At 40.5% G+C, this 15485-nt stretch overlaps 2 protein-coding genes across 2 annotated transcripts; both read right to left on the bottom strand.

Annotated features, from left to right (window-relative positions):
* Positions 1-7313: 7313 nt before the first annotated feature.
* On the bottom strand, positions 7314-8999 carry LOC311498129 (olfactory receptor 52B2-like). Its single transcript, XM_084558570.1, has one exon. It carries the CDS (start codon positions 8590-8592, stop codon positions 7615-7617), a length of 978 nt encoding a protein of 325 aa, XP_084414696.1. The 5' UTR covers positions 8593-8999; the 3' UTR covers positions 7314-7614.
* Positions 9000-11385: 2386 nt separating this feature from the next.
* LOC311498128 (olfactory receptor 52E8-like) lies at positions 11386-12540 on the bottom strand (the record flags this gene model as incomplete). Its single annotated transcript, XM_084558569.1, has 1 exon — positions 11386-12540. One exon carries the CDS (start codon positions 12538-12540, stop codon positions 11551-11553), a length of 990 nt encoding a protein of 329 aa, XP_084414695.1. The 3' UTR covers positions 11386-11550.
* Between the last annotated feature and the right edge of the window lie 2945 nt (positions 12541-15485).

The following is a 15485-nucleotide window of genomic DNA, read 5'->3' as shown; positions in this document are numbered from 1 at the left end:
GACTGAGGCTCAGGTGAAGGAGAATCAGCCTGAAGGCACTGTAGTCGCCAGATTAAATGCGACTGATCTTGATTTACCACCAAACCAGGGTCCTTTTACATACTGGTTATTAAATCCCTCAGCAGGCGGTGCTTTTTCACTCACTCCAGATGGCGTTTTACTCACCACACAGATTATCGACCGGGAGCAAACCTCCACATACCGAGTCCTGGTGGCTGTTAGGGACGCAGGCTTTCCCTCGCCGTTATCATCAACAACAACGTTCCATATCAGGGTCATGGATGAAAACGATAACCCTTCCTTGCCTAGAAATATCGTCATTGAGGTGAAATATTTTGGCAGCTCTTTCCAAGGAGGCATGATCGGTAACGTCCATCCTGATGATCAAGACGAGTCCGATGCATTCATCTGCGCCATCAAAAGTGGGCCAAATAACATGTTCACAATACCCAACGGCACGTGTGAGCTGTGGTCTTCGCCCTTTCATGGCGAGGCTACGTTCAACGTCACTATCGAAGCTACGGACCAGCTTCACTTTCCGGTAAACAACAGCATCTATGTCAACTACAAGGGTTTCACAAATGCTTCTATAGACAGCTGTATATTATTCTACGTGATTTCACCCTCTGTGGAAGAGTTCTTGTCTAATAAGTATCTGAGGTTTGTGAAAGCTCTGGACAGTCTGTTCAACCTCCAGGCCTCTAAGACTCATGTATTTGGAATCAAACACATTGGAAATGAAATCCTTCTGTTGGCTGCAGTCAAAAACTACAACGGCCAGTATCTTAGCAGAGAGGTAGCGAGTGGTATATCAGCGGGACATAAGAAATTACTGGAGGCTCAGAGCGATGTGACAATTTCTCACATCGCCAGTGACCCGTGTCTTACCAGCCCTTGTCAAAATAGGGCGTTGTGCAAAAAAAACATTTACATCAGCCAGGAGGTTGCTGTCCTGGAAAGCGGAGCAGTCATCTTTGTGTCACCGCAGAAAGAGATTTTTAATTGCACCTGTCTAGTTGGATTTACAGGTACGCTCTGTGAAGATGACATCGATGAATGCGAGGCGAATCCCTGTCAGAATAAAGGCACATGCGTGAACGGCGCGGGAAGCTTCTACTGTCACTGTCAGAGCGGCTTCTCTGGCTCCGTCTGCTCTGCTGATGTAGACGAATGCCTGAAGGTGAAGTGTCAAAATGGTGGAACCTGTGTTCCCTCTGAAGATGGATATCACTGTCACTGTGTGCCTGGATTTGAAGGTAGGCTTTGGCATATGAAGAAGGGAAAAAAATGATATGTGAAAAAAAGATTTTCTTAAAAATCTGTTTTGTTTTTCTAGGAGAAACGTGTGGGCACTTCATAGACCACTGCAGATCAACGCCGTGTGTTCAGGGCACCTGCATCAATTCACAGAAAGGATTCTCCTGCAACTGTCCCTTTGGTGAGAATAATGCATAAAGGACATTTGTTTTCTTTCTTGCAAAAAGTTACATGAGAAAACAGCAAACAGGACATAAATAGTGCGTTAGCTTAGCTTAGCAGTAAAACAGGAGGACACAGTTAGCCTGGTGTTGTTCTAGCAAAAGAAAAACAATAATTTGCCCACCAATACCTCTAAATTTTACTAACTTACACATTTTTTTTTCTGTGTGATCCTTATAGCATAAAGTGTAAAGATGTCAATGAATTTGTGAGTTTTAAAGGTGCTAGCATACAAAACAGGAAATCATTCTGCATTCTACATTTCTAAGCTAAGCTAATTGACTGCTAGATATAACAAGTGCTAAAGGTCAAATGAACTGCTTCCTCAGATTAGTAAAACTAAAGAGAACAGGAGCTAAGTGTATTTCTCAAAGCATTTACTGCAGCTTGAATACACAAACTGTACATTTTAAACTGTAACTGTAAAAAAAAATGCATTTATTAAAACATTTTAATTCATCTCTACTTGAGGGGTCAGCGGAGTTCACTGTGAGGAGCACAGCTACGGCTTTGAGGAGCTGTCCTTCATGGAGCTTCCCCCACTGGACCGCAGGACTAATTTAATCTCTCTAGAGTTTGCGACGGTGCAGAGGAACTCCCTTCTCCTCTACAACCCCGGAGGATCATCAAGCAGGGAGTTCTTTGCATTAGAGATACTGGATGGAGCTGTGCTTCTCTCCTATGACCTGGGCTCGGGACCTGTGAGGCTGCAGACGCACAAACAAGTTGCAGATGGGTATTTTCACAGTGTCACTGCCAGGAGGATTGGCCACGTGAGTTTAAAATATGCTGCTGCTGCACAAGGTTAAACAGAATTCGGTTTTTGAAGAAAATGGAAAAAACAGTATAGTGCTATTTGCATTTCACAGATGGTTTCATTGCATGTGGACAACTGCACAGATGTCAAAACTGATGGATTTTGTTTTTCAAAGAGCGATGGCAGCAGCTCAGAAAGGTAGCAGTGAAATGAAAGTCACATATTTTTCAGCTCATTTCTGCTTGTAGCCCTGTGTCTGCACCATTAACCTTTCTTCTCTTTCTTTCTTCCCTCTTTCGTCTTTACATCCAATCAGGACACTAGATGTCGGCAACACGAATATGACATTTGGAGGACTGAGGACTATTGAATTTATTTTACAGCATCCTGCTCAGATAAAAACCCATGACTTTGTTGGGTGCATTCGAAACATTCACATTAACGGCATCCTGCTGAGACCTTCAATGGCCCTTGCAGCATATAATATCTTTGACAGGTAAGCTTATGTAATTTAAAACATGTAGATCAAGGTTAGAAAACAGCATATTCTTCAAATATATGTGGGTGTAGTAGAGAAAATGTGTCTCTGTGTTGTTTTGGTACACGTCTGAATTTCAGGAACTTGTCTTCCAACTTGTTTTTCTTTCTTAAAGGTGTCCTCGAGCAACAGCGCCAGGTTGTGTTAGCGTCCCATGCAAGAATGGTGGCGTGTGCCATGACCTTTGGTCTGACTATGTGTGTGAGTGCACAAGCCCTTTTATGGGAAGAAATTGTGCCAAAGGTAAAAAAAAAAAAAAAAAAAAAAAAGATCAGATTTTTTATTTTCTTTTATATTATTATTATAATAAAGTTTTTGTTCATTCTTTGAACAGAACTGTCAGAGGAGCTCGTGCTGAGATTTAACGGCAGTGACTACATTGAATATGTTATTAAGGAGAGTTTTAAGAGAGACTATCTCCTAAAGAACATGCTGGAGGATGAAAAAGAGGGAGACCAAACTGTGATTAACATCAAGTTCAAGACCAAAGATGACGGAGTGTTGGTGTTTGTTCTTGGACAGACAGGATACATAATGCTGAAGGCGAGTGTGAAACCTATGCAGATATTTACTTATCTCTCTAGTTATGTGTATTTATATAAGTGTAAAACTGCTTTATTTTTTTTTTTTACTCAGATAAAAGACAGAAGACCTGTGTATATTTTCAAAGACATGCTGTCGGGACAACTGTCAGAGTTCATCATGGAGCCTCCTGTGGGTGATGGCTTCTGGCATGTGCTCTCCTTGTTCAGCAATGGACAAATCATTTTTCTCTATGTGGACGGGAAACCTGTCTTAAACGGCACCGGCCGAAGTATAGATCTAAGTCCAGTTAGTGTGGAAAAGATCGTGCTTGGTGCAGCTCCAATTGGAGAAACAAAGCTCCAGCAGTCAGGTAAAGATAGGAATGGATCTAATTACTAATATCAACTAATGAATATATACACCAATCAGCTGCAACATTAAAACCACTGACAGGAGAAGTAAATAACATTGAACGTTTTGTGACAATGCAATGTTCTGCTGGGAAACTTATGTACCACTCACCTAGACCAGACCAGACCAGGCACCCCCACCCCATAGCAATGACACTCCTTGATGGCAGCAGCCATCTCTAGTAGGATGCAGCCTGACACAGGCACACACACAAAAACAGTTTAGGAACAACTCAAAAAATCATGAAGAACAGCACAAGATGTTGACCTGGCCTCCAAATTCACTAGATCCCAAACTGATCCAGTATCTGTGGGATGATCCAAAGAGGTCCCTCCCCTCAACCCATAAGACCCAAAGGCCCCCACTAACACCATTCTGGTGCCAGACACCACAGGACACCCTCAGAAGGGCCATGTCCATTCTCTGATGAGACACAACTGTTTTGGAGGCACAAGGGAGACCTACACAATAGGCAGGTGGTCATAATGTTATGCCTGATCGGTGTATATTGTATCTCCTGGTTTTGTTTCTCTGGCCAGCTATTCTTTCTGATCCTAAGCTGGAGACACTCTTTCACAGCAATGTTTATTTCTCATCTATCAGTAACACTGACACTGAACTGTCTTCACTGTTTTTGTGACAGGGTTCAGTGGATGTGTGCAGTATTTCAATGTGACCGGTTACGCTCTGCCTGTCAGCGGACACAGCTTAATGGTGGACGTGTGGCCGAGCTCAACGCTCACCCAGTCCAGCTGCAGCTCTGCAGGCGTTTGCCTCTCCTCGCCTTGCTCCGAGGAGCACGCTGCCAAGAGGACTTGTGGAGCTGCTGTGCAGAACAGGTCTTGCATCTGTTTACACAATGTCTCCGACCACTTCTGCGATATCTGCATCTCCACAACAGACAGCCAGGATCTGTGCTCTGCGATGAAGGGCAGCGTTCCTCTGTGGCTCATAGCTGTGGTTCTTCCTCTTGTCTCCCTCCTGGTGATTATAGGAATGATTTATATCCTTTACAGGGTGAGAAAGAGGGATGCAAAGTGTCAGAGTGAGAGCTTAACGCAGAAAACAGAGCAAGGGAAAGATAATGTAGCTTTTTGTTTTAATGCCAACACAATGCTCACAAAGGCCGTGTCTCCAGAAAAAGGAAAACGTCATGAGTCGATGGACGCCAGTCAGCAGGAGTTTTACTGTGATGTCAATCTGCCAAGTGTTCAGCCGGTGCCGAATAGTGAGCTGGAGTATTATGAAATCGGCAGCATCTGTAGTGCATTTCACTCAGACAACACTTCTCTGAAACTCAGCTGGCACAAGCATTTATACAGCACCAAGTGTGTGAAAACCAGCCCTAAGCAGTGGGGAGATTTGAGGATGCTGTTTGCGGGGTTTAACAAGGAAAGCTCCAGTGAGGAAAAACCGACTCAAAATGTTGCTTTCTTAACTGAGCAGTTGTTGACTGAGCTCGAGACAGAGCCAAAGCTACCTTGTTACATGAAGCAATTCGTACAACCAGAGCTCCTGGAGCCAATACAGAGTCTCACCTTCGAAGAAATAAGCAAACTGAACACTCCTCTGGAGCAAACACTGTCGCATCAAGCACACCTGAAGTCCGGACCCGCTAAGTCCACAACAATGACGGATGTCTCATCCGAGAGTGAAACAGGCAGCACATTCACCTGCTCAGAGTCTGACTACAGGCGGTTTTCTACCAGCCGTGGCAGGAAACACACAAATTACCAGTCATCCATGTCAGCCTGCAACTTAAGGCAGGAAGACATCCTGCATGTAAACTCATTCTTACAACAAGCCTGCCTCTCTGCTGCAGGTCACGTTACAGCTGACAGTACGCTGCCCTCCAATATGTTTCAACAATGGGAACATATTTTAAACTTGCACCTGCCTTTTAGCACCTATGCTCCGGTGTTTGAGGATATTGCGGGTCTACCCACTGAACCCAGTAATGGCTATGATATGCAAAGTGACATAGAGGAAATTATTTGATTGTCTTTACATAGGTGTAGGCAGATTAATGTTACTTGCACGTTAATAAAATATAATATTTTTGATGTTATGATATTGGTGTGGTGGTTAGCACTGATGCCTCACAGCAAGAAGGCTCTGGGTTCGAATCCATTGTGCAGAGTACAGGAATCTGATCTACAAACAGCATCCGTCTTGGGCCTTTCTGTGTGGAGTTTGCATGTTCTCCCTGTGTCTGTGTGGGTTCTCTCCAGGTACTTCCCACCATCCAAAGACATGCTCGTTGGGTTAACTGGTGATTCTAAAGTGGGTGTGAGTGTGAATGGTTGTCTGTCTCTCTGTATTAGCCCTGCAATAGACTGGCAACCTGTCCAGGGTGTACCCCGCCTCTCACCCAATCACAGCTGGGATACGCTCAAGCTCCCCCACGACCTTCCAGAGGACAAGCAGTTACAGAAAATGAATGAATGAATGATATTGTTAAATGCATCTATTGAATTGTAGCGGCAGATGGGTTTTAACTTTTACAAAAATACTTTTCATGTTGGTCAGTTTATTCCCAGAAGGCTTATCTTTTCAAGCTGAATTAAGGTTTACTTGTGTACAACCTCTATGTAGATAAGAGCATTTTATAATAATGGAAAAACTATTTTGTTCATAAGTTCCTCGTCACAGCCGATCTTGATGTTTGTCTTAAGACGACTGTTTCATTTATTTTTTAACTGAACATGCAGGATGCTGTTTGTAGATCAGATTCCTGTACTCTGCACCTGTCAAGTGCAAAAGGCCAATAAAAACTGTTGCATCCCTTCTGATGCAACATCAGCTGTGGATTAAATTGCGTTTACTGTGATGAATCTTAATGTTGTACTGGTTGTAGAAGAGAGAAAGCAAACCGCACTAATCATATTCCTGAATACAGTCACCTAATCTCAATTACCTGCTTTGGGTCATTGCATCTTTCAAATCCACTCAGCTATTAAAGGTTGATGCCTTTTAAAACAAAACACAGGCACATTTATTTATTTATTTTTACATGAGAAATTTAGCTTATAACAAAGTATCTTGCAAACCTTGATCATCAAGTCTGATATCATGACTCGTTCACCGCTTTCTCAACACTGCGTGCCGTCTTCTACAACCATGAATAGACAGGCTTTGCTTCATCAACATGCCCTGATGGTTTGGCTCTATCTAGTGGTCAAGTTTGAGGTTACATACTCCGCTCACAGTGTCCTCACAAAAAAAAAGTATACCCATAAATCTTTTTTTAAAGAGCAAATTTGCATCTGAAACCATGGTATTAGAATGCAGAGTATTTTATAAAAACTAATTAAAATTGTTTGAAATTTCGCACGTGCATATTTGCAGATGCAGAGTGGGATGATTAATGAATGAGCTATTCTCAGTCTGTAGAGGGTTTATTTTGCATTTAGATGTGGAACTATAGACAGATTCAAGACACATCAGGAAAAGAGTGGATTTAATCTGCACATAAATGAGTACGTGAGAACAGGCGGATTCTAGCAGGTGGCTCGGTTTTATTCTTCACGTACACAAACGAAAATATGCGCACATGTACATTTAAAATATCATACTTAACGCAATATATAAAATGCACAATTTGGAAATAATAATCAGTGAATAGAATTACTGGAATAAAAACTAAAAATAAGATGACACAAGCTAATAAGTTGATTTTCTATCATTTGAACTTTCTTGTTTATCTTGCATGTAACAGATTCCACAGATCTAAGACAGTATTGGTTTGCAAAATGTTATTTTTGTTATCTGTAGATAGCGACATTCAAAAAGTCCACCGTTTAAATATAAATAACTGAATAAAAGAGGGTGGAAACTGAGCAAATTACAATTTTCCATCCTGTATGGTCAACCCGTGGTTTCCCATTACTGGTGAAGAAAAATACTACTTAACATTGCGTTTACTATTAATCATAGCGCTAACCTTACTATTATTAAATCTCCTCTCCAAGGCATTTTTAATTTCCTTCATTTTGAAACAATATATTATCGGATTAACTACAGCAGGTATGAGGCTGTACATCATTGTGATAACAATACGAGCAAGAGGACTGAAACTGTAACCCAAATTGTTGGCAATATAAACAAAACACCTCGGCACGTAATAGAGGCAGGTAATGAAGAGCTGAGGGGCGCAGGTGGACAGCACTTTGTGGCGACGATCAGTGTGAGATATTCTCAAAACGGCTACGACGATAGAAAAGTAAGACAGAATGATGACTGTTAAAGGAACCAGGAGGGTGACCATTGCATTTGCAAATGAAACAGCTTTAACATATGCAAGCCCATCACCACATCCCAGGCGAGTAATTGATATGTGGTCACAGTAGCACTGCATGATGATATTAAGGTCACAGTAAGGCAGAGATGAGGCATGAAGCACAATCCCCAACATACGCATGAATGTCAAAGTCCAGCATAAACTGCAAGCTATAGACACCGCCTTGTTTGTAAATACAACAGGATATCTGAACGGAAACCATATGGAGACGAAACGATCCAAAGCCATCATCAGCAAAATTAAAGAGTGGATGGCGCCCAGAGCGTGTACAAAGTACATCTGTGCGAAGCAGACTTCAAACGAGGAGATCATGTCATTCCACCAGTATCTGGCAATGATTTTGGGAAGAGTCACGATGCCAAACGCGACGTCCGTCATTGCGAGGTGAAAGAATATCAAGTAAGTTGCCCTGTGAAGGGTCCGCTCGCACACGATAACAAACAGGACGAAAGCATTACCAAACACAATACTGAGGAAAACGAGCAGAAGAAGAACGGACACCGGTCCGTAATATTCAGGCGCAAGTCCAGGGAATCCAACAATGATGAAGTCTTTTATGTTTGTAACATTCATATATTTCATAATGACATGAACAGAAACACAGCCTTGAATCAGGAAACAAGGGGAAAAAAGCCTGGAAGTTGAAACAGAAAAAGCTCTTTCAATACTTTTGAAATAATATCAGAAAAAGGATAAACACTTGTAGAGTCTGAAGAGTATCACAAAAGTTACAGTGATGAACACTTTGCCCTGCATGTCATACATCATCAATACATCTCACCTTCTAAGCTCTAACTCTGAAAGAACCGACGCCTGAGGCACTTTATATTCAAAATGTTTCCAACAGAGTCTGGCTTGATGAAGAGTGCGGAAAACTCAGAGGAGCCATCTCCCATGTGGACTCAAGCATCTGAAGTGTCTCACTGCACACATTATGGTATACACAATAAACAGTTTCAGGTCTGCAATGGGATTGACTCTAAGCTTCCCTGTGTAATACCGAGGATGTTTTTTTGCATTTAACAGAAGAATATCTGAAACACGCTTATCAAAAAGATGTTTGACTGACACATATGACTGAAAGAGGGACAACTGTACTTTGTGCGCATGTGATATGTTCATGCAACGCCATATTTAGGTTTTGATATACACTTAACCACTTTAGCCTCTGTTGTTGTTTTCATCTGCTCGTGTTGTCAGGGTTGTCAAAGACTTACTGATGTTGAAGCAAAAACAACACGATGACAAGTTTTTATTTGTAGAGTTTCTGAGCGATCTTAAATATTCTCGCAAACGTTGCCAGCAGTCAAGAAGCACAGGAAGTTATTTTGTCCCACGCATATATTTCATTTGTCAGGGGTCAAATTGAATCATTTTGATTTCCTGCAAGGGGAAGTAGCTTTTCAAATATGGTCAAAATACTATATATTTGTAAGACGCCCATCAACATGTCTAAAATGAAATCATAGGTTGATTGAAGTGTACATCTATGGGGTTTAACGAACTCTGCATAGTCATCTGTAACAACGATTACTGTTTTGTTTTCAGCTTAAGAAGGAGCTCTCTAGGTTGCAATGCCATGTTTTTTATGGAGACTCAGAAAACGGAAAACCAAACACTAACTATAGAGAGGGCCTTTTGCAGTTGGCTTCCTTACATCAGGGCTGTCAAACATGCGGCCCTTGGGCCTAAACCAGCCCACCATAAGGTCCAATCTTTGCTTTGTAAATAATGTACTTCTTTGCACTAAAACAAAGGAAAATATTTGGAGTTGTTGTTATTTTTATGCCACTGTGTTACCGGTCCGGGCCTCCTGTGTCAAGGCTTTGTAATTTTGAATATTTTCTGTGACCTTGTTCAGTTTTCCTTGTGTTTGCTGTTTGTAAAGTTTGTGTTTCCTGTTTGTAAAGTTCGTCCTTGGTGTTTCTTGTCTTGCTGTGTTTTCCCCATTTGTTGGGTTGATTTCTCCTTGTGTGTTCCGGCCTCATTAGTTTCACCTGTGTCTCATTACCCCCTCGGCCCAAGTATGTATATATAGGCCTGTCTTTACCTTTGCTCTCAGTCAAGCTGCCTGTGATCTTACCCCTGTTTGTTCTCCTGTTCATTTCCTTGTGTTCTTGTCTTGGTTTTTGATCTTAACCCATTTCTTTTGGGTTTGTGTGTTTGGATTAACCTGCCATCCCTGCGAGTTCTGTTTAGTTTTTTTGTTTCTATTTAAGTCATTTTGTTTTCCTGATCCTGCCTCCCATTAGTGCCTTGCATGTGGGTCCTACTTCACCACAAATGTGAGATCAAACTGGGATGCGTATGGCTCCTGCACTGAAATGAGTTTGACACAACCTGCCTTACATGCTTGGAAATGGAGGGGCTGAGCGAAGGGTATGCAGTTGGTTGCAATATGCAGTCGCAGCACCAGATGGGACACGTGGGACCTTTAAATCACAATCTCTTTGATATAACCCTAACTAAAAGTTGACTCCTAAACATACGTTCCACTCAGCTAAGCTCTGTGTTTTTGTGTCTTTCATGGTCAGGTCTACTTCGTGGGACAACACATAAATATTTGTATTTATTTATTAGCACTATACAATATATTCACATTCAAGATGTGTTTTATAATAAACTATTATGTTATATGCAACTTATATGCAACTATTTACATAGACTGACAACAGTTTACTGCAGCTTACCACCTACTAGAGGTTTTCAAGAGTGTCTTTTTTTATATACAGCTGAGCTACTGCAACCAAGCAATTGTGGATCCCTGTGGAGCAATAAAGTCTAAGTGTTCCTACAGTGCAGACATCAGTACTTGCTCTCCAATTCTGTCACACTTTTTTTTTCTGCTATTAAAATCATTTATTAAATGCACAGTAGGTTAAAACTATATATTTTTTTTCAAATCTTATTAGACAAGTGAGGGCTACAATAGCTGCAGCTAGTTAACAGCAGGTTGATGTCCTTTTTCATTGAAACTAAGTGAGCTACACTCATAAACTGAAGTCGCAAAGCAATCTGTAGGATCAAGAGGTAATACTATAAGTCAAACATACTTGAAGAGTAATCATCCTCAACACAGTAGCAATATTTGAACTCAGATGTCACCCTGAAAACCGATATCTATTGTGGAGTCTGGACTTCTCTGCAAACAATAGAGCAGCTCACACCAAATTTACCTTAACATGTATGTTTCTGTGAGACAGACATTCATTTGACCTGAAGAATTTTTCTGTTTAATTACCACAAAAGTTTAAATAAGATGCTGATAGAAACTGTGTCTGCAAATTTGTTTAATTTGTGCCCTTCTCAAGCGATTTGGTTTTTACAGTCTACCTTACAGAACTCATAGAGAAACAATAAACTTATATAAAATAGTGTAGAAAGCAGGTTAAACATGATTAAAACAAAACACACAAACTTGTGATTCCAGTACAAAAAAAAAGGAGTCTCAGTCATCACTATTAACAGAATGTGGTTGAATGTGTTTTTTATAAATTGTAATACTCTAACTATGCAGTATCATCAAGTGCACGTTGCATATTATTTTTGCACATTCATATTCAGTATTTTTGCCGTTTTTGCCACAATATTAATTTTAGATACGAAGAATTTATTTTTCAAATTTTCTTTGATGTCCTTGGTCTTGAAACAGTATATCATTGGGTTGACAGCGGCAGGCAAAAGACTGTAGAGCATTACGACAACGATTCGGACCGGAACATTGAATGTGTATCCCACTATGTTTGCCAGGTACACGAAGCACCTCGGCATGTAAAAGAGTAATGTGATAAGAAGCTGCGGTGTGCAGGTAGAAAGCGTGCGAAGGCGGCGTTCAGATGTGGAAATTCTCATGACGGCAACAATGATGACAAAATAAGAGAAGATTATAAAACCCAGAGGCACCAGCAAACTGAACATGGCAAGACTAAATGCAACAAGCTCCACTTCTCGTACATTCTCACATCCAAGTTTTGCTATTGATATGTGGTCACAATAGCACTGTACAATTATGTTTGAATTACAGAAAGGTAGTGTAAGAGCATCTAAGACTAGACCCACCATCCAGGATAATGGCATAAACCATGATATTCCACAAAGCACAGACACTGTGGTGTTTGTGAAAAGCGATGTGTAACGCAGCGGAGCACAAATCGCAATAAAGCGATCAAGGGCCATCACCATCAGAATGAAAGAGTGAGTCGCCCCTACAAAATGAACAAAATACATTTGTGCAAAGCAGCTGTAAAATGAAATGATGCTGTCATTGAACCAGTATTTTGATATAATCTTTGGCAGAGTAACAGTCCCAAACACTAAGTCACTTAACGCCAAGTGGCAAAAGATAAGATATGAGGGTTTCTGTAGGGACCTTTCACATTTAACAAACACTAAAATGAAAATATTTCCCACAGCTATAGCCAAGTAGAGCAGAAAAAGCAGAGCTGACACGGGTCCATAATACTCCGGCAAAAGTCCAGGAAATCCAAGGATGAAAAAATTTTTTATCCGTGTTACATTAGTGAGTAACATATTCACTTGAATCAACAATAGCAACAGATTTTTTTCAAAATGAATAACTTCTTGACAATAAATCTACCACCACATCCTGAGTCTGACACAAATCATGAGAAAGTGCTTTCACATTTTCTGCAAAGGATCTTAAGCGTCTACCTTATATCCACTGTCATGAGCAACGCCTTATGATAGGTCCACCATGTACTCGTGTGATGGTGTAGCTCATGTAAACATAAAGGTCCCACTTGGGACATTTTCCCCAATGGGTGCAACTAGTTCTAAATTGGAGAACTAAAATAAAACTGATCAGTATTTTACACAGATCAGGCATAACATTATGACCACCTACCTAATATTGTGTACGTCTCCATTGTTACTCCAAAACAGTTGTGAGAGAATGGACATGAGCTTTCTGAGGGTGTCCTGTGGTGTCTGACAGCAGGATGTTGTTAGTGGGGGCCTTTGGGTCCTGTGGGTTAAGGGGAGTTTCCTCTGTGGATCATCCCACAGATACTTGATCAGTTTGGGATCTAGTGAATTTGGACGCCAGGTCAACACCTTGTGCCGTTTTTGTGTGTGTGCCTGTGTCAGGCTGCATCCTGCTGGATTGCTTTGCTATGGGGTGGGGGTGTCTGGTCGAGGTGGGTGTTACATGTGTAAGTAACATCTACATGAAATCCCAGGTCCAAATATTTCCAAGCAGAACATTGAATTGTCACAAAATGGTCAGTGTTATTCACGTCTCCTGTCAGTGGTTATAGTGTTATGCCTAATCTGTGTATGATAAGCCTCATAAATAATTTAAACAATACTTTCAGCCATACTTCCGTGTGCCAATCCATCAAGTTGCAGTTCCTAATACATATAGGGAAGATTTTGGAGGAGATTATATCAAATGATTTTTATTAATGTTTGTTTTCATTTTGGTAAGATCATGAGTCGTGGGGTATTTTCTGATGTTTTCAGAAATGGCAGGGGTGGACAATAAGTTAAGAGAAGAGTTTTCTTTGTTATTTTATGTTGATATTCCCCATGGTCTTTTATTATGGCTTTGCTTTACTGTGTTAAGTTACCAGGTAATTAGCTTGCAAAGCTGTGAGCCTCGTGGCTTCTAGACACCAACAGTTGCCTGGAAGCGGCCTTCTCACTACATATGGCTGGTGTTACCACTTGAATGCCAAATATTGTGTGTACACGTCTTCCTGTGTCATAAACATGAGCTCATTATGCCCAGTTAAAGAAAATATGACAAGAGGTCACTGTAACGCTGACCTTTGACTCCAGAAATTCCATGGAGGTTTCCAGGCGGAAGGCTTTTCAATAATTTGCCAAAATGCACATACAACAGTCCAAAATATCAGATCAATATGTACTTTCGTACCACCCACATTTTTTATTTTTATGATTGCGCAACCCATCATAAAAAGTAATTAATTCGAAACATATAAACCATACAGCGACATACGTCAGCAGCCAACCACAACTACTCAGATATAGCTAGTATGAAGCCATGATGTAGTCCACCGAAAGGCCTATAGAGTGCAGTATTTATTCATTTTTTTTTATTGCTTTATGATTTGTTTTGAATTGCTGTATCTAATTTGTTTTTAGATAAAGTTATAAAAAAAGGAGCACGTATCTTCATCTATCGAGTCCACGGATAGTGCCTCTCTACCCTTAGAAAGTAGCAGCAAATTTTGTTGTTTGCCTAACAAACTATTTTTACCTGCAAAATAATTCAGATGGGCGTGAAACCCCACAGTTTGGGAACACTGAATTGGCTGCACAAACATACGTATAATACATATAGTACGTATAATACATATAATACAGATGTGGATGAAGGGACAACCTGGATACATAATAACATTGGCGATTTTATTTTGAACATACATTGTGTTTCATTGTGAGTTTTTTTCCCTTAGAAATACAGTGCAACAATAGGAAAAACACTGACAAAAGTAGCCATGTTGCTATAATATATGCTACTTCCCCAGTTTTACATGTGCACTAGCTAATTTATTAAAAATAAAAGGCAGTGAATTTTACTTTGCTTTGAAGAGTTTACCTGATCTACTGCATTATGTCAGTATACCTGCCACACCCACACAACAGCCCAAAAACATAATGCCTCTGGTGACAGCTGTCAATGACATGAAGGCGTCACATACTATGCTGCAGGAAAATTAAAGGCAGTTGTTTTTTTTTTCCAGGAATTGTTTGTAACTTTAAAGCCGAATATTAACAGTGCTAATGTTTTGCTAGTTTAAGACAGGCCTATAGAGTTTTCTGTACTTTTTCTTCTCTTGATGTTTTATTTCTTGCTGAGAAAAGCAAACGTAGTAAAGATACTGCAAAAAATGAGAACCACAGGGTTGTGCAGTGTCATAATGCTCAGTTTTACATGCACAGTAGCAAATTTATTGGAAAGATTTCAAATCAAAAACTTACACCTTTGCAGATTTTTCAGCGCTTTTGCAACCAGATCTGCAGTGCTCTGCACTGAGTACAAGTTGTTGGGATTATTTTAGGCTTCAAATGACTCATGCAAAGAAAACCAGACTTTTTGTTGGACAAATCATCAATATAGCTGAGCATTAATCCTCTTTATTAATTTATCAAGCGTAAGAGCTGAGTGATTTCGTGTCTTAAAAGTAGGAACGATGATGATGGTGTCAGGGCGGACAGTGTACATGCTAATGCTATTCTTTCTGCATCCCTCAAAAGAATGCAAATCTGAACTATCTATATATTTTTTTGACAGAGAAAGAAGGCGCTAAAGGAATGGGTCTTTACTATTTACATTTTCCACAATGTCGAACTGGGAAGTGCTGCACAGAATAAAAGAAAAAAATATGAGTATGTAAGTAAAAACACGACTTAAGTCACCCTTTATTTTAAAATACTTTTCTGTTGCAGTCACACCTATCATACACTGGGGTAAGGTGATAACCAGTCAG

Source organism: Chelon labrosus (genome assembly GCF_963514085.1).
Source record: "Chelon labrosus genome assembly, chromosome: 13".
Taxonomy (NCBI): Eukaryota; Metazoa; Chordata; class Actinopteri; order Mugiliformes; family Mugilidae; genus Chelon; species Chelon labrosus.
Note: the sequence above shows the minus strand (reverse complement) of the source record. Positions and strands in the feature narration are given on the sequence as shown.